The 20722-nt window shown below is 51.3% G+C and overlaps 11 protein-coding genes across 11 annotated transcripts; 7 read left to right on the top strand and 4 right to left on the bottom strand.

The window, feature by feature from the left end:
- Positions 1–307: 307 nt before the first annotated feature.
- On the bottom strand, positions 308–2195 carry N7529_000678 (dimethylaniline monooxygenase; the record flags this gene model as incomplete). Its single annotated transcript, XM_057236209.1, has 5 exons — positions 308–693; positions 756–1139; positions 1205–1451; positions 1504–1983; positions 2031–2195. 5 exons carry the CDS (start codon positions 2193–2195, stop codon positions 308–310), a joined length of 1662 nt encoding a protein of 553 aa, XP_057103012.1.
- Positions 2196–2344: 149 nt separating this feature from the next.
- N7529_000677 (uncharacterized protein) lies at positions 2345–2581 on the top strand (the record flags this gene model as incomplete). Its single annotated transcript, XM_057236208.1, has 1 exon — positions 2345–2581. One exon carries the CDS (start codon positions 2345–2347, stop codon positions 2579–2581), a length of 237 nt encoding a protein of 78 aa, XP_057103011.1.
- Positions 2582–3887: 1306 nt separating this feature from the next.
- Positions 3888–4349, top strand: N7529_000676 (SRPBCC family protein; the record flags this gene model as incomplete). Its single annotated transcript, XM_057236207.1, has 1 exon — positions 3888–4349. One exon carries the CDS (start codon positions 3888–3890, stop codon positions 4347–4349), a length of 462 nt encoding a protein of 153 aa, XP_057103010.1.
- Positions 4350–4704: 355 nt separating this feature from the next.
- On the top strand, positions 4705–5628 carry N7529_000675 (uncharacterized protein; the record flags this gene model as incomplete). Its single annotated transcript, XM_057236206.1, has 3 exons — positions 4705–5140; positions 5191–5534; positions 5593–5628. The coding sequence occupies 3 exons, from the start codon at positions 4705–4707 to the stop codon at positions 5626–5628; spliced, it is 816 nt and encodes a 271-aa protein (XP_057103009.1).
- Positions 5629–6463: 835 nt separating this feature from the next.
- Positions 6464–7948, top strand: N7529_000674 (transferase family-domain-containing protein; the record flags this gene model as incomplete). The annotated part of the gene is made up of 1 exon (XM_057236205.1): positions 6464–7948. One exon carries the CDS (start codon positions 6464–6466, stop codon positions 7946–7948), a length of 1485 nt encoding a protein of 494 aa, XP_057103008.1.
- A 220-nt stretch (positions 7949–8168) lies between these two features.
- Positions 8169–10034, bottom strand: N7529_000673 (MDR family MFS transporter; the record flags this gene model as incomplete). Its single annotated transcript, XM_057236204.1, has 4 exons — positions 8169–8867; positions 8920–9343; positions 9391–9770; positions 9846–10034. 4 exons carry the CDS (start codon positions 10032–10034, stop codon positions 8169–8171), a joined length of 1692 nt encoding a protein of 563 aa, XP_057103007.1.
- A 1281-nt stretch (positions 10035–11315) lies between these two features.
- On the top strand, positions 11316–12557 carry N7529_000672 (FPP/GGPP synthase family protein; the record flags this gene model as incomplete). Its single annotated transcript, XM_057236203.1, has 4 exons — positions 11316–11519; positions 11580–11734; positions 11791–12117; positions 12173–12557. 4 exons carry the CDS (start codon positions 11316–11318, stop codon positions 12555–12557), a joined length of 1071 nt encoding a protein of 356 aa, XP_057103006.1.
- Positions 12558–12949: 392 nt separating this feature from the next.
- Positions 12950–14475, bottom strand: N7529_000671 (FAD-binding oxidoreductase; the record flags this gene model as incomplete). Its single annotated transcript, XM_057236202.1, has 2 exons — positions 12950–13978; positions 14038–14475. 2 exons carry the CDS (start codon positions 14473–14475, stop codon positions 12950–12952), a joined length of 1467 nt encoding a protein of 488 aa, XP_057103005.1.
- Positions 14476–15040: 565 nt separating this feature from the next.
- N7529_000670 (cytochrome P450) lies at positions 15041–16925 on the top strand (the record flags this gene model as incomplete). The annotated part of the gene is made up of 6 exons (XM_057236201.1): positions 15041–15190; positions 15265–16040; positions 16089–16137; positions 16200–16411; positions 16461–16509; positions 16578–16925. 6 exons carry the CDS (start codon positions 15041–15043, stop codon positions 16923–16925), a joined length of 1584 nt encoding a protein of 527 aa, XP_057103004.1.
- A 398-nt stretch (positions 16926–17323) lies between these two features.
- N7529_000669 (cytochrome P450) lies at positions 17324–18963 on the bottom strand (the record flags this gene model as incomplete). The annotated part of the gene is made up of 3 exons (XM_057236200.1): positions 17324–17927; positions 17985–18796; positions 18847–18963. The coding sequence occupies 3 exons, from the start codon at positions 18961–18963 to the stop codon at positions 17324–17326; spliced, it is 1533 nt and encodes a 510-aa protein (XP_057103003.1).
- Positions 18964–19362: 399 nt separating this feature from the next.
- N7529_000668 (uncharacterized protein) lies at positions 19363–20692 on the top strand (the record flags this gene model as incomplete). Its single annotated transcript, XM_057236199.1, has 2 exons — positions 19363–20513; positions 20566–20692. 2 exons carry the CDS (start codon positions 19363–19365, stop codon positions 20690–20692), a joined length of 1278 nt encoding a protein of 425 aa, XP_057103002.1.
- Between the last annotated feature and the right edge of the window lie 30 nt (positions 20693–20722).

Here is a 20722-nt window from a genome sequence, read left to right as displayed (position 1 = left end):
GGGTCTCCTGCTAAGAGTGATCCAGAGTTATATACAGAAACATAACTCAGGAAAATTGGGCACTGAATGAATCAGCCCCTTCTAGGAGGGAAGTTAATACTCCACATAATTCGACAAATTACGCTAGGCGCTGTTCTCTATTACTTCGGAATCTCCTTTTGAGGGTCGAAAAGACACTACTACGGAACTAGCCTGGATGCAGAGGGCCACTAGCAGATCTGCCAGGCATAGCAGAAGGCTCGGGATGCCGCATAGAATCATGGTCGTGATAAGCTGGACAACTAATTCTAGGTAGCTTTAGCATGCATCAGCGTGGGTAGCGCGGGTAGCACTTACCGATGGTCGATCTCCGACCCGTGACAGTGTCCAGAAGCTCATCACGGATGATTCTTGGCGCACCGGACCATGCCCACGGACCGGCCAGACGAAACTTGGTGTTCAGAGTGCCCCCCATGGCCCAGAACACGATCACCTTCCACCCATGGGCGAGGGCTTGGAAGAACGAGGGGGCCGCACCGATATCCAAAGCCAGTCGGTGGGCAAACAGATCGTGGTCGACTCCATATCCAATGCGGCCGCTTGGGTTGCTGAAAAGACGATAGGAATCGTCCGCGACCAGAGGACCGGGCAGACGGTCAATGAGTTCCAACACCCAGACCTGGGCTTGCATCTCAGCCAGGGGTGGAATAGCACCTGTTGATCAATTACACGTTAATCACCCGGTGATGAATGGGGGGAAAGGATTGTTGTCCTACCGAAGCTGGGCCGCACAAAGCCAATGTAGCCGACGGATGCATCGCCCGTCCGCCAGATGCCGCGCTGATCGGCGTGATCGGGAGTGCAATACTCTGAGCTCAGGAAGGGAAATGACTGAGTGTACCCAGTCGCCAGCACCAGCACATCGGGCTTGCAGCGCCGCTCCTGAAGTAATACCTTGCTCTCCGGGCGGCTGGTCTTCTCGAAGTGCACCACCCCGTCCTCATCGATATACTTGGGCCAGGGCGCCAGGTCAATCTTCCGGGACCCTGTATCGGGCAGGACGGCCTGAACGATGTTGGATCGCAGACGGTGGACCCAGCTGCTCGATCGGTAGGGAGCACTGATGTACGGCATGGCCTTGGTGGACTTGCAATAGAAGTCTAGTAGATGTATTAGTGGTGGGCTCTTTCTCTCCGCCAGTAATACCCTTCCCGATCGAACGTACAATGGGATTCATCATATTTCTCCTTCGACAGACTGCCGACCCATTGATCGAACCCCCGGGTGGTCCCAGTCACCAGCCAGGAGCCAGCCTTGACTGTCCATCGGGACAGCTTGGTCTGAAGGGCTCCACGGACCTTGCGGTGGACATACGAGTTCACGAAGAGGTAGGGCCGACTGAGATCAACAGGAAGGGCCTTCCCGGGCGTCTTGCAGATTACCCGGCCGAACAGTTTGATCTCAGGCAATCTCTATATGCTGCGGGTCAGCGTCCAGAAGGAGCGTACGCGGTCACCGACTAACCTTGGGCCCAATCACGAATCCATTGCGGTGACATACAGTCGTGGATTTGGTCGAGTCAGCCGTCACCGAGAAGTATGCGATGTCCATCCCCGTCTCCCCAGTCCCTAGCACCATCACATTAGTATTCTGGCCCAGCTGCCGCACATGTTTGTATTCGGACGAGTGAAAGACCACCGGCACGCGGTCCAGCCCGGGGATGGACGGTACATTGGGCTTGACGTGCAGTCCGGAGCACACCGCGACGGCATCGCAGTCCCAGGTCCGTGTCTGCCCTCCGTGTGAGACAGTGACTCGGTGTCCCCCCTTGGCCGTCCGTTCGACCTTCTCGACCTGTGTCAAGAGGTGGATATGTGGCCAGAGCCCGAACCGATCACAGTATCCCTCCAGGTACTCAACGTACTCCACTGCAGACAGATAGTCGACGGATTTGTCGTGCCAGCGATAGTCAGAGAAAGTGGTCAACTGGGCGGACGAGACGAGCTATGCCTCATTTAGCGGTTGACTCCAATGAGCAGGGTTGACATTACCTCGGCCTTATCGTAGGTGCGGTAGGAAAAGGTGCCTCCCACTCGATCTTCTGATTCAAACAGCTGTACTTCGATCGGGTCGACCGGCTGGAAGTGGTGTGCGGCCAGCAAGTATTTGAGGGTAACGAGACCCGATGGCCCGCCTCCAATGACCGCAACTTTCATGGTCAGTAGATGTCAAGATCTATGCGTGCTGAAGGGAATTGCCACCCTTTCCGATATATACCCGGCATGAGAGGTCGGTTCCAAGGTTGTGACACATGAAGGGGACACGCTGCAGGACCCCATGCTATTGGATCTTTTTGCCCGTCGTCATGTTTTACGCCGTGCCGCTTTTTCTCGCCTCACGGGCCGACCCAGACTGTGTAATGGTTCGCATGAAGCAGCAATGGATCGCGCTGTGGCACGGTTGGTCGATCTATGTCTCACTCTCGGTCGCTGTCTTGCAGCTGCTCACATCTCCTGCACCTTACGCTGATCATCATTGGCGGCCGTTCGTCCAACTTGGCGTGGAAACCCCTCGTTATGCCCAGGCTCTTCTGGGCAGCTGAGCAGGTGGCAGACATCAAGCACGGGGTCAAACACTTCCTCCAATGGGACTACAGCATTTTTGCAGTGGTTATATTGACATGGTGCATTGCATACTGTACTACCATCACGCGATCAGGTACAGTGTTGTTTGTCAACGCAAGAATACGCATGAATAGACCGTACTTAGCTAAGCCAAAAATGTATGCACCTTTTGGGCCCAGCGGTCACGAAACAGGCCTTTTTTCTATGCGATAGTGATCCATGAGTATTTGATCATGGGTACATTAGGCCCTACCTTACGGTCTGACCGTTACCACAGACCACCTACTATATCAACATGGCTGATGTTAGTAAATCTGAGGGATGGCATACTAGCTATTTAATTGAACATCGAGTTCCGAGGTTTCTGCCAGGCAATATCAAAAAGTGTGTCCTGGGCCCAATGTACCAAGGTCAAATACTCATGGAACACCACTGCACATCCGTTTCGGTTTTAACAAGTTCGGACGTACCTTTTGTTGACATTGACCTGGAAACCCAACGCCACACGGTTGCAATCTATGTAATCAAAGAGTATGGCTTTGAAATACGGTAATCTAGATGTATTCTCGATAATGGCCGGGTTGTGGTGGAGTAAGTGTAATTAATTCGTGTTGACGACGGGTCAATATTCACCACGCAGCAAAAAAGGTGGATACCTAAATAGAAAAGATGTAACCTTCTTTCTCTCTAAGCCTTGGTAGCATCCTGGTCATTATTTGGCCAATCAATCATCAAGTGCCTGGCTGATTACCTGGCTGATTGAAAAATAATCTCAAAATATGTTAACCTTAGTTATGACTAGTATAGGTGTGACGAATGTGCCGTGCTACTTTTGTGATTGGTCTATATGCATCCGTGCCATATGCTCCTTCTTTGCTCCAGACCATCATCTGGATACACAAACAGATAGACATCTGCATGGTGTACAGGCGACCAAACGGTAGTTGAGTTACAATCACCCGAAGGGGAGATACAGGCTTGTGTCCATCTTGCATCATTTCCACTCGCATAGGGTGGCTCTTTTTGTGATAACTCACAGGCTGCTGCTTCTTACTTGCTCGGGCTCCCCGGTTGCATCTCCTTGTCTTTTAGTTGCATGAATTGTCTCTCGATAGTTATGTCTGATAGAGCATCCTGGTCTACCACGGTCAAGTTACCATCACAACAGATAAATAACCCAGCAGTGAGCGATAGTCAACATCAAACTGCCCCAGTGCCCGCGCTCAAGATTGTAAATCTCCATTGCTCTTTTGACACCTATACCTTCCTCCATACTCCGCAACTATGTCCTCATTCAAGAGCCAGTGTGAAATCATCATTGACAAGCCCGCCCATGTGGTCTATGACTTTGTGACCACCGTCTCGAACTGGATCGGGATCCACCCAGCCTGTAAGGGAATTGAAGGCGACGATGGTCTGGACAAAGAGGCTACTGTCGGCCTCAAATTCACCGAGACAATCGATGTACGTGGCTGGGTCTTCCAATGTCACTGGGAGGTGCGGAAAATGGTCAAGAACCAGTACTTCGAGTTCAGTCTGCCCACCGATTTCATTCTGCCTCCAGTCTATAACACCATCATCACCTACATCTTCGACCCCATCGGGGACAATCAGACACGCTTTATTCGTACCATGATCAACTGTACCAATGCCGACGCCACTCCAGAGCAAAAAGCCGACTTTGCCGATACCGACATGCACAACGACTATCTCAATGCAGTCAAGGCCCGGTTGGAGATGTCCTGAATACAAGAGTGATGGGATAGTATGCAAGTGTGTTGCATAATGCTCATGCTACCGAGGTCTGTAATGCAACAGCTGTGGATATGTTGCATTCGACACGTCTCATATTCCGTCCTTTGCATAGAGTCTTGGCGGTGGTAACCCCACCTACATGTGAGAGCTAAGTGATCAATGTACTTCTTTGCAGCTATCTGTAGGATACGGAGTCCTGTGCACGTAGGATGTTTAAACTTGTGGTAAAGCGCCAAGCCAATACGCCGTAAGAAGCTCTAGCAGTAGATGGAATCCCGTTGCGGCCCATCGCTATATCAAAGAACCATCGGGACCAAAACGTAGCTATTTATCAACTTTTCCGCACATGGAGCGTCGTACAGTGCTCATCACCGGATGTAGTCATGGTGGCATCGGGTCTGCCCTGGCGGAGGCGTTCCACCAAAGGGGATTTCATGTGTTTGCAACCGCCCGCAAGACGGAGAAGATGAAGCATTTGAGTTATTTAGCTCGGATGACGCTGATCCCTTTGGATGTCACTCAGGAATCCCAGATAATTGCGGCGCTTGAATTGGTCCAGAAGCACACCGGAGGGACACTGGACTATCTGGTAAACAATGCCGGGGATGGGTACATTATTCCGGTGCTGGATTGCGATCAAGTCCATGGCCGACAGATCTTCGACGTCAACTTCTGGGGTCCCCTGCGAATGATCCAAGAATTCTCTCCTCTCTTGATTGCGGCTCGTGGGACCATTGTTAACATCAACTCGGTTGCCAGCGAGACACTGCCCCTATGGCTTGGTACGTGATTCAGAACTCCTCACACCCAATATCTCACCAACCACCAATAGGTATCTATTCCAGCTCGAAGGCTGCATTGCTCGCCCTCAGTGAGACCCTGCGCTTGGAATTGAAACCGTTCGGAGTCCAGGTACTCTCCGTCATGACGGGAGCAGTGCAGACAATGATCTTTCAAGAAAACTACCGGCTTCCACCCGACTCCGCGTACGTGGCGTGGGAGAAGCAGATCGCCGCGCAGGCAGAGGGGAGTGAGCAGGCGTCCCGCATGTCAGCACCCGTGTACGCCGAACGAGTGGTGGGTGATATCTTGAATCGCCGAGGAGGCATTACCTACCGTGGTCAAATGGCGTCTTTTGCTTACTGGGTGGTGGCCCTTATGCCTCGCTTCTTAAGGGTAAGCGCCACTGGAGATGTTCCCAATGGCACTAGTTCATGCTAATCGTGGGAATTAGGACCTGGTCACGGTGAAAATGGCCGGAATTAGCTAAGGGGATGCAGACTTTTACTTATTACGTTTAGATTGTAGCTTCTTTGGTGATAGCAACGGACAGTATACTGCACTGACATGTGTCGGCTGCAGGTGTATCTTGCAGACTCAGTGTCAGAGATGCTCTGGCAGTACAATAATCTATAAATTGAAATAGGGAGCGTTCGTGGGCGAATCCACTGCTAGCACAGGTTTGGTCACAGTCAAACCCAGAAATATTATAAAAGCATGTACACAGCTAAAATTCGGGTACAAAGAGTGCGTATTCAGTACCTAGAGTTCTTACTACCATAGAAGCAGGGAACATTTACAGCCATGTAACTATCATAGAATTTAACACCGCATCTCGCCACTACAATATGCACGCATATGCTAAGGAGGGAAAGCCGCGATGGCAGTTAAATGCTGTTGGCGGGTCGAGAGCAACAACAACCGACAACACTGATCTAGACGCATGCAGGCACTAAGGCTAACGAGGTGATCAACATGCTGTATTTATGAGCGCCTCTGGGAAAATATATTAAACATAACATTGGGAGATCATCAAAATAAATTTGACCCTTGATTGTTGTCCAATCTGAAGAATGAACCTATCTGCAGTTTGGCAGCGGCCCTGGTTGGCCGAACGTTTAGTTATTAATATCACCAAGTTCGCGGTGCCCCCACTACAATGCATAAATGAATCCCACGGAAACATTACTGGCTGGGAATACCCACATCGCTGGTATATATGCTTACTCGACCCTCCTATGTTTTAAGCTAGCTCTCGTATCCCACAAAAGCAACCTGAACACATCCGCTCGGAACAAAATCAAACATCCAGCTGTGCTGCCATTATGTCCAAGCCCTCATTCGAAGCGTATTCTCTCGCCGGGCTTGATCATACGATTCCTCCATGTTATGTTCGCTTCTTTCTAACTTTCCCCTTGCCGGATGTGGCATTGGCTGTCAAGCAGCTGCAAAAGGGAGCTGACAATCTCATCGAGAGACTTCCTTTCTTGGCCGGATATTTGGCTCCATGCGAGACCCCCGGCGCACGCCCAGGGCAGCTCGAGATTCGACCTCCCGCTGGGGAAAGGAGACCTGTCTGTCTCGTCGCACATCACTCGAACCCCTGTCTCACAGGTTCCAGTGCGACATCGAAAACGGAGCAGCTGGGCACCGCCAACGAGAACTACCTCCCGGTTTCTTTCTTCCCGGAGCTAGACAAGCCGGTGCCCATCTTCCGGGTCAAGGTGAATGCCATGACGGATGGCATTATTCTGGGCTTTTCCTTCCACCATAGCGTGATCGATGCCACCGGGATTGGCACCATCGTCCGGGACTTTGCCAGATGCTGCCGTGGCCCTGATGACAGTCCCCTTGAAATCAGTCTGGAGTTTCAGCACGACTCTCGAGAGAAGCTGAGACACTGTGGAGGACCTCCCGATCCGCGGTTTGACCACGATAGGGAGTACCCTCTCGTGGCGTCTCTGCCCGCCGACCTCGAAGGCATGAAGCAGGTCTTGATCCAGACGGCTCGTCTCATGTCGACGCAGTATTTCCGCATCCCTGCCAGCCTGGTCAATGCGCTAAAGGAAATCTGCAATCAGATGCTTCGGGAATCACCAGCGTTCAGGGACGAGGGGGAGAATCCATGGGTTTCAAGCAACGATCTGGTGGTTTCGCTGTTGTGGCTGTGTTTAAACCGCGTTCGGTATCCTGCAGAGAATACCAACGTCATTCCCCCATCCGATTCCTCGGTCTGCATGGCCGTGAATATTCGAGAGCGTATGCACCCGCCCATTGATCCAGGATATGTTGGCAACGCCATCGTCCTTCTCCGGGAGAGCCTTGGCATGAACACTTTTCTGCATAAACTGGGCCACGATGATCCCCTGGGCGCCCTATGTTACGAAACAGCAAAACAGCTAGGCCGAGAAGCGTGGGAAGCAGCCCTGGTGCGCATCGCCCTAGCCATCCGCCGCAAGCTAAACACCATAAACGAGAGCTACGTGCGCAGTGTTATCTCCTATCTGGAGGACGTGCCGGACCTGTCCACTGTGGCGTTTGGCCAGACAGACTACCACATCAGCAGCTGGCGGGACATTGGCGTCTACGAGGCTGATTTCGGTGGCCACATGGGCCATCCCAGCGACATGCGAGTACCAGATGGGATGGTCGACGGCATGTTTTACATTTTACCTCGAAGGCAGACCAAAGACGCTTGCTGGGAGATTCATGTTACTATCCACCAGGACACAATGAAGCGACTCATTGCAGACCCTGTGTGGGCGCGATATACGGCGGGAAATCCCCCATCACACTGCCGGGATGGATGATGGGACTTCAATTTTTATATGGAATGAGAAGAGATTGCTTGGATATTAAAGAAGTTGTTCATTGTACTGACTCGATCGGTTCATATATCTGACATGTGCTGTTGCTGGAAACAGTGACTCGGGGGACAGTGAACACAACATCTATAGTCTAGCCAATCAACAACTTACGTCCTAAATCAGTAAATATTCATTATATCCTTCACACTCGCCCAGATAAATGCTAGGTGCTGCCCTTGTTATCTCTCTCCGCACCAGAATGAGAACTTCCTGGCACCGGCGGCTCTGGGGGTACCTTCTTCTTGACCGACACGTTCCATCGCACAATGAACGCCCCAAATACGGACAGAGAGGCTGCAGCCACTCCAACATAAAATGTATGGGTGACAGCGGTGTTGTACGCTTGCAGGATTGACGGCAGCACATCCGAGGGGAATCGGTCGGACAGAGCATAGGTGCCACCATCAAGAACCGACTTCGGATTCACGGAGGGAGCCAAGGTCTGCACGCTTTTTGCCAATTGATTCTGGAAGACATTTTGGGCAATGGCACTGAAGATGGAGCCCGCGAGGTTCTGCATGAAGATCACGACCGCCGTAGCTACTGGAACATCGGCTGTAGGGATGTCGGCCTGGATGACCAGCAGAGGTAGCTGGTATCCCAAGCCAGATCCCATTCCAATCATTGCCTGATATCCAATCCATGCAGAAGATCCCGAGCTGCGCTGAAAGGTCGAGCAGAGACCGGCACCTACAGCCAGCATGGCTGATCCCAAGACCAGGAAGGGCACCATGTATCCAACCTTCGATATTAACAAGCTAGATAGAAGGCCGACCACAATCATTCCAACCACGGTAGGCAGATTCATAATGCCGGACTGGGAGGCCGACACGCCCTTGACAGACTGGAACCATATGGGGAGCTGTTATGTCTTGCGTTAGTTCCGTTCCATGCCACGGTGGAGACTGACATACGTAGTATCCGAATACTATCACGCAGCCAACGAAGGGGACAGTGTAGATACAGGTGCCAACCATGCTCCGCCGCTGCATCAGTCTCGGGGGAATAGTGGCCTCCTCCTGCTTCCAGCGTTGGATCAACACCCACATCATCCCCAGCACTCCGGCAATAATGAATAGCATGATGATCCGCACGTTCTGCCAGTTATATCGTGCGCCAGCCCACTGAAGCGCCAGGAGCAGCGAAACAATCGCCGGGATGAAGACCACAGTGCCGATCCAGTCTAACCCCTTGATTTTCTGACTGGTGGGTACATTCTCCTTCACCTTACTGTTTTTCAGGAAGAGGAAAACCACGACTGCGGTGACACCACCAATAGGAAGGTTAATGTAAAAGCACCATCGCCATGACAGTCGATCGGTGAAGACACCGCCTAGTCTGAAGACGTTTAGTCAATAGACGCCAACGGGATAGGACTGACTCACAGAGGTCCAGTTACCGTGGCAATGCCCGACATGATGCCAATGAAAGCAATCAATAGCGGCCGCTGGTGCAGAGGCGCGATGCGGCTCAAGATGATCACCGAGCCAGGAAAGAGCCCAGCGGATCCGAAGCCCGCGATAGCTCTGCCTACGATCAATCCTGCCGAGGATGGGGTAACGGCGCAGATCAGCGACCCCAGTTCGAACAACCCGAGAGAGATTAAGTAGGTAAATTTGACGGAGTAGTAGGTGTAAATCTTGCCAAAGGAGAGGGTGAAGGCGGACGTGACCAGCATATAGGCGCTGACATACCAGCTCATGTCTTCGAGGGAGTTGAACTCGGAGGTGATCTTAGGAATCGCCGTTGCCAGGATCGTATTATCCTAGTTCGAATATCAATAAGGAACCATCGCAGTCAGCGGATGGACCAGGTCGCCTGGAACAACAATTCAACTCACGAGTCCAACACAGAAGGAGCAGAGCGCGACTCCCAGGGTGATCAGAATCACGCGAAAGAGACTGGGATACTCCACAGAACCCTCTTCTTGTTCCGGCGATTGCAATCGTTCCCCATACCGAGAGGCGGCCTGTTGCGAACGGTCTTGGTGCTGGAGTGTATCCAGCTGGATGTTTCCACTGTCCGGCATTGTGTGAAGGTTGGTGCTTGGCTCGTCTTGCCCACTGCCGTCTTTCTTATGCCCAAACAGACTCTGGGATCAGAACGACAGTGTCAGCAATGGCGAGGAAAATGTGCAGGAATGCCCAAGGCTAGTTAGATTCCGACCGGGGGAGGTTAGTAGGCGATTGGTGGTTTCAGCCATGAACAGGGCTTTTTCTCATCGCAATTTACCTTCTGCAAGGAGTAGGACTGGATTAGAATTTTATACAAACTGGTCTACCTTGAGCCTGTCCTTCATTTCTCTATTCCAACGCGTTTATTTTCGCTTCTGCTATTTTAAGTGCTTTTTTAAAGGTGCCCTAAACGCCACCCGCTACCTTAAACAGATTGCCTTACGATATCTGACTACCTGATTGCCAGGGTCATCCTCATTTGTTTGCCGCTACCTTGTTTTTGGATCCTCGTGAGAACCGCCCCTTTGTCTAGGATCGATAGACAAACATAGACTCAATTGAGACTTAGCAGGCGGACCGACTTCATGCTAAACTAGGGGGTCATGATGTGACTAAAATGATAGTAATGCATGCCGCCATTCCCACTATATGCGGTTGATCAACTGGACGTCCATAAAAGGAACATGACAGACTTGGCGTGCAAACTCCACGACGTTTAGCCAACTCAGTGGCCCCTTTCATAAATTACCATTTATTACGGATTCTATTGTATCATTACAGCTTAGGATCCACCATCATGAGACGGCTGCCTGCATTTCCTCCCATGATGCATAATCAAGTGTCATGCATAATCAAGTGTCATGCACGTGCGGGATAGATGTAACATGATGCAGCACCCCTCAAACTTGTCCAATGTGATATGTCACATGCTACTCATACAGATTACTAGCATACACGCCAATAGTAGAAACGCCATGTGCCCTGTTGCAGCGTAGATGCTGTCATTCCAGGGACGCATCCTATTGTGTGTTATACACGAGGCTTATGTGGCTACAGTAGTCTCGGCCGCTTCAGCTTGTGTATGTTGGTGTTGTTGTCCTTCTATCAGCCATTCATTATGTCCCTGCAAGCTACGAATATGGGAACTAGAATGCAGCACTTGCTAGCCTATTGCAATGTGGGGTGCCCTTCATGGCCTAGACTTTGGAAGATGTTAAAAGATCGGACTGCCCTACTGAAGAGCCATTCTCGTTGTGTCTTCAGAGGTAGCTGGGAATAGTCAGTGCTCAGCTTCGGCCCCATCGCAGTCTGTCACTTGAGCTATCGAAACCGGCGGATTCTTTTGTTGGGAAAAGATGTTATTTCTTGCTCCAGGATACATATTCCCCCATGTGGCTACTCCTGTTACAGTCGCCATCGATTTCGCACAAGCCATGAAGGAGGGAGCGTATAGCTTTCTTGACCTCAAGGCTTCCCCAATCCCTAACCCTGCATCAGTTCAGCCACCCTCAAGGGTGTCAATTGAGACGGCCGGTGGGAGAGAAGAACGGAATGAAGAGGTGAGTCTGAGGGCCTCTCTCGATGTCCAGCACCATTGCTGATGAGCCGGGGAAAATAAGATTATTCGAGGTCCCTTGAACTACCTGCTCTCTCTTCCGGGCAAGGACATCCGAGGGAAGATGATCGACGCTTTGAATGAGTGGTTCAGGGTCCCGGAGGATAAACTGGGTACTATTAAAGAGATCATTTCAATACTGCACACAGCATCTTTACTGTGAGGCAACAATTCACTGATGGAGAGAAAGTAGAGCTAATCTCGACTACTTCCAGGATTGATGACATTCAAGATTCATCCCAACTCCGAAGGGGAAACCCTGTGGCGCATAGAATCTTCGGTGTTGCACAGACAATCAACTCAGCGAACTACGCCTATTTCTTGGCCCAGGAGAAGCTAGAGGACCTCAATGACAGCCGCGCTTTTCACATCTTTACAAAGGGGCTGCTCAAGCTCCATCGGGGGCAGGGCATGGAATTGTACTGGAGAGACAATTTAATATGTCCCACAGAAGAAGAATACGTCGAGATGGTCTCCTACAAAACAGGAGGCCTGTTCTATTTGGCAGTGCAGTTGATGCAACTGAGCAGCGAGGTAACAGTGTATGCTCACGTCCCTCTCTCATTCAACCGAAACACACTAACTGACACGCAACAGGGACTTTTCGAGCTTCATCAATCTCCTGGGCATCATCTTCCAGATTCGTGATGACTATATGAACCTTCAAAGTGGAACTATGACCAAGACCAAGGGGTTCAGTGAGGATCTGACGGAGGGGAAATTCGGATTTCCCATCATCCACAGCATCCATGCTGCACCCAACAACCCACAGCTCATCCAAATCCTCAAGTTGAAGACCAGCGACGAAGCGATTAAGCACTATGCGGTGCGCTATATGGAGTCCACTGGTAGCTTCCTTTATTGCCGGGAAAAGCTTGACATGTACCTGCAAGAAGCAAATGAGATTTTCCGGGCTTTGGAGATGTTGTTGGGCCCCTCGAAAGGAATCCATGGGATTTTGGCATTTCTGAGGACAAGGTAGCAAATGCCGTGCAATTGATGATACTACTGTAAACAGTTTATAACGATTAAGATATAATTGTCCGAGTCATCTCAATTGAATCAGTTGGAAAATATCTACAACGTAGCTGTAGTAATGTCTCTCAGATCATACATATACCCTAGTTCGTGAACGAGTCAGTCCTCACTCGAATTACTCGTCACCTGACTGGCTAAACTGCCTGCCAGCCGTGATAGGTTGCGCATCCTCTGCTTTATCATCATTGCTTCTTTTAATGGCCAGTGGAGGAGAAGTGGTGCCCTTCCAGCAGTACGCGTACTGCATGGCGAATGACCCCCCCCCCCCCCCCACTCATTGCTCATCCCAGCGACATAGCAAAGTACGTGCTTCAGTTGCACAGTGACACAGACTCGCTAAAATTTCATCTTCCGCGTTGGATCCAGCAGAGTGCATCCGAGTCGGTGGGCAGGATCCCATCTCTGGCACACTGAGTACAGTCTCTCGATGACGTCTGCCGACCAGTACTGAGATTTGCGCACCTCAGGCACCCCGTCAGCAGCGAAGGTTCCCAGAACATAGGGCTTAATCTCTTGAATAAACTCTTGGATACGAGTACTCTGTTCTTCATCTTGCTGGGAGTCTTCGAAGATCGCGTACAGGGCGAGGTATTGATCTGCCTGGAGACTAAAAGCCATGTCTGGTAACTTTCTCCGACTCGTTGGATATAGAGGCTCCCAGTAGACCATTGATTGATCCCGAGGAAATTCACGGAACATTCGTCGGGTGACGGCGACAAAGTCAATCCCATCTTTGAACCACACACTGTCACAGATGTAGCGAGAATCCCGAGGCATGGTGCGTTCCTGGGACGCATATTCCTGTTGAATGCTGGTGGGTTCGCCCTTGAACTCCATGAGGGTTCCATCTGGCATGGCCGTCAGAGAGAGCTTCAGCTTCTCTGCGCCGGTTTCATTGGTGCCCAAAAAGACCAGAAACTGCACCAGAATGGCAGCGACGTTGGGTCCAGGGATAATGGTACTTATCACGAGTGGTTCAATGTCGGCGTGTAGTTCGGGGAGAATCTGCGTGCCGGATCCAGCCTCAGTATGGCTGAGTGTTGACTTAGAGAGGGGGTCCATACCTTCAAAATCCACGATACCACCGCGTCCGAACAGGCTGCGGGCCAGATGAAGGTGCTCTTCTCGTATTCTGCGGCTGCCGGTCGCGTCTGGATAAAAAACCGGGTCACAATTGCGGGGAATTCTACCGAGGTAGTTCGTTAGACGCATGGAGGGAAGTGATAGGATGGTAGAGGTACCTGGACCAGCGCCTCGAGCTGCCCAGAATAGGTCCTCATTTTCACTTTCACTACAATGTTTGTATTCGCCGTCGGCCGTAATCAAATCAATGCCGACCAGGTACTCGCATGCCCACCCATAGCTCTACTCGTTCTGTTAATGTGCATGCAATGGATCCTGAGGTTTGCAAATCCCCAACTTACCCGACAATTAAATCCCATCCCACCTTGGAGAAGGTACCCACCCAGTCCGACATCTCCACAGTGGCCGAACGGCATAAAGCGCCCATGGGCGACCAGCAGCTCGTTCAGCTGGGCGCTCGTGGTACTGGGAGAGGCACTGACAATGGTGGTCGTGGTATCGTACTCCATATGCCTGAAGTCGACCAAATCGATGAGAATACAATCCGCGCACAACGTCCAACCCGCTAGGCTATGGCCTCCGGATCGGACGCGGATTTGCTTGTCAAGGTCAATGGCGAGCTGCACCGCATGCTGGATTTGCTCCACATTCTTTGGCCTCACAATCGCATGGGGTAATTCTGGCGGGATTCGCTTATTGAAAGCCCTGCTGCGTGCCAATTCATATCCTGGACTATCCCGCCATAGAGTGGCAAGATCGGCTGGGAGAGTATGCCTCATTTTTATTGTCGAGGTAAGCTGCTATGCAAAATGGAAAGGGATTCAAACCTTTGCACTACTGAGAAGGATGGCTTCCCTTCTCGTTAAAAATCACGGAATTTTACGTATTCACTTACCTTCAAAAATACGGATCACCCCATTGAACCCCACAGGCACACGACGTTCCAATGGCGATAGGTATCACCGCCAACATGCAAGGTTGCGCATTATTGCAACTCAGCGGCTGCATGCAGAGTGACACTGATCCCACTTGATCCTAACCCTATTTGAGAAAGCAAATGTCAGTCGAAGAAAACTGCTGCATATTGAGGCCAGTTGAGCAACGCGCATGTACGGTGTTATGCATCTGTTCCGCACACCGTTATTCAACTCATGTTCAGAAGGCTAAAATTATATATATGAGCGATCGAACAACAGTGTACCATGATGGAATGCCCGGAAATAATTTGCCGAGGGATTAAGCAGTTAACAGAAGGCTGTCATTTCCCATATTGCCAGGGCCCTTCCCACTAAAATCTCAAATCGAGTTTCATTTTGGAGACGACCCGATCCCGAGAAGCAGAATATGTCTTCAACTCTGCTCCAGTCTGCACCCATTGCCATGATGCGCGATCCCCTAGGACCATTCGGAACCTTCACTCTCCTGACTGTCGGGCTTCTCTTGAGTCTCTCCGTGATCCAGACAGTGAAGCATCGACGGCGGTATCATGGATTAGTAGGCACTCTCCTTCTCCCTTAGACAACCCCAATGTAATATGTGAGGTTAATTGGTTTCTATCCTCACTGTAGCCAACGCCTCCGCATAATATGCTACTGGGGAATCTGGGGGTCGTGCTAGCCGAGATTCTAGCATCGCCCGAGGGGTTTTTCCATCTATTCTGTGTTGAGAACATCCGACGTAAGTACAACATGCCCTCGGTCTTCTATCTTGACCTCTGGCCGATCCTACCCTCGATCATGGTCGTCGCCGAACCGGCCGTCGCCAAGCACATGACGCAAATCAAGCCCCAGCCACGCGAGCGATTTTCGCCAAATCTTTTCAGTCCGCTGTTGACTGCCGAATTTATCCTGGCTGTGGAACAGAAGAATTGGAAGAAGGAGAACCCGGCCCTGAATGCGGCCCTCACATCGACACGCGTGAACGAAGCCACATCCTTGCTGTTCCCCAGCCTGCATTCGTTACGCTCCCGCCTACACTCAATATCCCAAAGTGGGCAGCATTATCCTATCAAAGACCTGTTGATTTCGTATATCATTGAGGTCGGATGCGTCATACAGCTAGGCGGGTCCTTCGATCTGCTGGCCGAGACAAGTACCTTGGATCCCATTATTAAGCGGTCGTTGGATACGATGAGATGGAATCCCGTCAAGCGATATATCTGCTCGAAGGAAGCAAAACAGCGTACAGACTGTCTCAACGGGGTTCTTGTTGCAAGTGTCCAAAACGCGGTGCAAACAGGGGAATCTGGCATGATGAGCCAATCACCGATCTACTTGGCCCATGTGGAACAATTGGCAAGCGGTCGAATGGATCATGCAGAATCAATCGCCTATCTGGTTGACACGTATGCAGCTGTCTTCCTAGGAGAATCGCTCTAACTGAGTCCACGCAGATTGAAGGTGATCATTCTGGCTTCGGTTGTCACAGCAGGGGCGGCCTCGGTATGTATTCTGGATACTATACTACATTCTACCGCAGTCACAGCTAACCTATGTCAATCTAGTACTGTTATCTGTTCCTGCATAAGCATCCCGACTGCTTGCGGGAGATGCGGGAAGAACATGATCGTGTCTTTTCCCCCGACAGAACCCAGACATGGGAGCTGTTGCAGAAGGAGCCACACCGAATTAATTCATTACCCTTTACCCTGGCTGTCGTCAAGGAAACCCTGCGCCTGATTGGTGTTGGTGGGGTGTTTAAGAAACTGAAACCAGGGTAGGCTGCCCTGAGATACGGGAAAGAACCAATATTGAAAGCCTTCTAGGGAGTTCATCGAGAGCGAAGGCAAGGAATATCCGGTGGTGTGCAACGTGGTAGGTGCTTCGGTGCTTCCGATTCCCTCATTCCATGCATCGTATAGCTCTATACTGATGATTTCCAGGCCTTTATCTGTCACTTGGCCATGGGTCGTCGTGCGGACCTGTTCCCTGATCCCGATTCCTTCCGGCCTCATCGCTTCCTCCCTGAGGCCAATCCCCCCATTCCTGCTGACGCTTTTCGTCCTTTTGAGAAAGGCCTACTGAGTTGCCCGGGGCAAACTCTGGCTTTAAAATCGCTGATTTTGCTGCTCTTAACCACTAGCCGCGAGTTTGACTTGGTTCCTGTGTTTCCCAAAGGTGCCCCCCGAGCGGCAGAATACCTGGGTGGCGAAGGGTATCCTGAGTTCCACATTGGGCCTCATGTGAATAAGGGAATGCCCGTGATGGTTCACACCAGGGTCGGCGCATGATTTAGTCTGGGATTAATTTAGGGTTTACCCTCTAATGCCATACACGTAGATTGTCGCTTAATGGATAATGTTTTTTTCACGGCCATCTAGAAAAAGTATCGTGGTATCTTAATAGTAGGTCGACAATTGTGAGGCAACCGTAAATAACCTACTCCCTCGATATTCAAAGTCATATATCGTGGAATTTCTTGAATTTCATGTATCGAAACTAGGCTACATAACATATTTCGGGCTAAATGAGAAACTTGTGAAATGTAGTCAATGGTTTTGGTACCATATACCATGTTGTCTTGACTTTAGTATATCATACCTTTAAGCTCCAACATATGCATTTGAACAACTGGTAAACCATTGGCAGATGTCATCCTGGCCCCAGAGTGCAAAGCCTCGAACATCAATCACACCAGCGAGCGCAGCTTCACTTTGACCCCGTCTGCTGGCCGTGGGGTGAACCAGCCCACGGGGGAGACATCGGCCGCGGGATTGTCAAGGGCCATATCAAACGACTGAATGACCGCAGCGACGACCGTCCGGAGTTCGGCCCGCGCAAATTGTTGTCCAATACAGTTATGGGGTCCGTGGAAAAATGAGAGAAAGGAATAGTTGCTGCTCGCACCACCGTGGTTGTTGAAACGACCCGTGTCGGGATTGATCCATCGGTCCGCATTGAATCGATCGGCATCGGGACCCCAGAGTTCGAAGGACCGGTTGATGGCTCTTGGTACGATCAAAAACGGCGTCCCTTTGGGAATCGGATGGTTCATGACGGTGGTATCTCGAATGGCGATGCGGTTGCCAATCGGTAACGGGGGAAACATCCGAATGGCCTCACTCACGACGGCATTCAGAAGAGGCAGCTGTTCGAGGATCGCCGGATCGACCTCATCTAACTCACGTTTTGGGAGGTTCGCCTGCAACTCCTGACGGAGGCGAGATTGCAGCTCAGAATTGGAGGCGAGGGACAGCATGACCCACATCACCACCGAGGAGGTGTTTTCATGTCTGTGGCACTCAATCAGTATACAAAACGGAGAAATCAGAATCGAGGTAAATGTATACCCGGCCGCTAGGAAGGTCCGGACCTGTTCAATTAACTCCTGAAATGTATATTCGCCGGTATGGATCATATTCGCTAGCAGATTGCTTGGTATGCCATCCCCGAGGGCACTCGTCGCCTTTGCATCGGTCACCCATTGATGACAGAAGTCTCGGATGCAGTCGATGTTATGGCGGAATTGCCGCCATCGGGGCCATGGTAGCCATTGTAGGATGATCCGTGGAAGCAGGGTGTCGGCGAAGACACACACCAGATGTCCTACTCCGATCGCGAAGGCTTTCTCATAGCAGTGGATGATCTCGCTGTCCGCGTCGCGCACGCAATGAAAAGACTGGCCAAAGCCGGCTGCTCCCATCATATCCATGCTGACTCGTGGTGCCCAGTAGACCATGTCTGTGGTCCCTGTATAGGTCCCGGACCCATCATGGGTCAGGGTTCGTTTGATCTGCTGGGTCAGCGCGGTCGCCTCTTTCCACAAGACTGGATAGAGAGCACGGATCTGCGGCGGCGTGAAGGCAGCCAGCAGCTTTCGTTTCTGCTGGTGATGCACATCACCTTCGGCCGTAACCAGGCCATCACCAACCACAGCGCGGAGGATCTTCCGCTCGCCTGGGAGCTTCTCGAAGTCATCTGCCTGGTGTACAAGAACATCGGCCAGGCTCTTGGGGGACGTGAGCAAGATCTTGGGCGCGCCAAACAGGCCACGTAGACAGATCATACCGTCATTGGGTATGTGCAACAAGAGCTCCGCGTGCAATTGGCCAATGGGTTGGAGGAACTCGGAAAAGGCATGATCCCATAGCCAGTGGCCGCGCTGCACTCTTTCAGCCACTCATCCTAGGAGATCTGGGTGGGAGTGCCTACCTCGGCTTGAGGTAGAGTCCTCAACGGCGACACGCAATAGGGGTACAGGACGACCCTGTATAGCGTCCATACGGCGCTCAGAGCAATTCCAACCCAGAAGAAGGTGACAGTAATCATGGTGACACGACAAAAACTCGATGGGAGGCCAATGGACGATCTGGCCAGCCCTGAAAAGAAAGAGCTCAGCTATCAGGCACAGCCGGCCATTGACTGTGGGTCATATTATGTTGCTACAATAAAGGACGTGCCGTAATGCAATGTTCCACGCCATGTTTCACTGGTTCTTCTTCTTCCCTGCTTGGGACTTTCTCGCCGTGCATTTCTATTGCATAGAGTGGGAGTGATCAAACATGCACATGCGGTCACAATGCAGGCCTGCTGCATGATGTGTTGTCCCCCCTCAAGGGAGTTGAGACAGGTATAGATGAAAATCGTCAACGATAAAGAATGGGAGACCCCCAGCAGCTATGTAGTTCACTTTTATTAAGATTAAATTTGGATCTCATCGCCGGCATTATGGGCTCTCTTTCGTCTCCAAGCTGCCTCACCCCTTATCAGGTGCTTTCCAAATATAAGAAGTTCCCTAGTCCCGATGAGGAGTTCTGGTGGGATCATGCAGCTTCCACGTTGGCCGATTTTATCAAGTGGACCAAGGCCACCCCTGACCAACAATATGAGTTCCTGCAATTTTTCTATGAGCATGTCATCCCCAACTTCTCGTGGTATCGACCCTATGATGTGCCCGGCCGGGCATGGAACACGGGGATTACCCCCAGTGGACTGCCCTTGGAATACAGCATCAATTGGCGAAACATTGACGCAAATGCAATGGTCCGCGTTGGCGTTGAGCCAATCAGCCAGTTCGCGGGCACTGCTCGTGATCCATACAGTCACTACAAGATCTGGGACACGCTGAACCAGCTGTCGCAAGTCAAGGCACTCAAGTCCTTTGACCTTGAGCTATGGCGGCACTTCTCCAGCGCTCTGTGCACAAGTCGCGAAGAGGAGGCGTTTCTCGACCAGACGCGCACGCTGCCCGAGTCCTTCTCCATTGCGAAGATGCAACACTCGATGGGATTCGACTTTTGTGACGACGAGGTGATCGTCAAGATCTACCTGATTCCCAATATGAAGGCACGCGCCTCAGGGACCCCCCTGAAGGAGCTGCTGACGGGGTCCATCCACGCCATTTATCGCGACACGATTGATCGCGAGACGCTGGCCACCGTGATCAACTATTTGGATAGCACCAGCAACTTCAACGATGCCACCTGGTTCTCGTTCGACTGCATCCCGCGCAGCCAGTCGCGCATCAAGATCTACGGCTCGGATTTCCACACCACCTGGGGCCGGGCCGAGGACCTGTGGACCGTCGGCGGCCGCTACACGGACGCAGTCACTATGAAAGGTCTTGCCTATCTTAAGGAGCTCTGGGATCTGCTGCCCATTCAGAACTTCGAGACGCTGCCTGAGCAGGCTGTGCAGAATCCCCCCATGCTATGGGCTTACGAAATTCGCCCTGGTGACAAGGTCCCATCGCCCCGGATCTACATCCCTGGTCACTGTCTCAACGATAAGAAGGTGGCCGATGGATTGTCAGCTTTCTTTAAACGGGTAGGATGGTCGGACCTGGGCGACCAGTATACAGATCGCTTGTTCTCAATGTTGTAGGTGCTTCTCTCCCCCGGTGACTAGACTGCTGTGCTAAATGATCCGCAGCCCCAAGCAAGACCCCAAGGACTCGACCACGTTGCATACATGGATTGCCTTTTCTTACACAGAAAAGAGCGGCGTGTATGTGAACTGCTACTATCTTGCCAGTGCCTCGTTTCCATTTAAACTGTAGTTACAGATTTAGGCTAGACGAGATGAATGC

Source organism: Penicillium soppii (assembly GCF_028829465.1).
Source record: "Penicillium soppii strain IBT 18220 chromosome Unknown utg000001l, whole genome shotgun sequence".
Classification (NCBI taxonomy): domain Eukaryota; kingdom Fungi; phylum Ascomycota; class Eurotiomycetes; order Eurotiales; family Aspergillaceae; genus Penicillium; species Penicillium soppii.
Note: the sequence above shows the minus strand (reverse complement) of the source record. Positions and strands in the feature narration are given on the sequence as shown.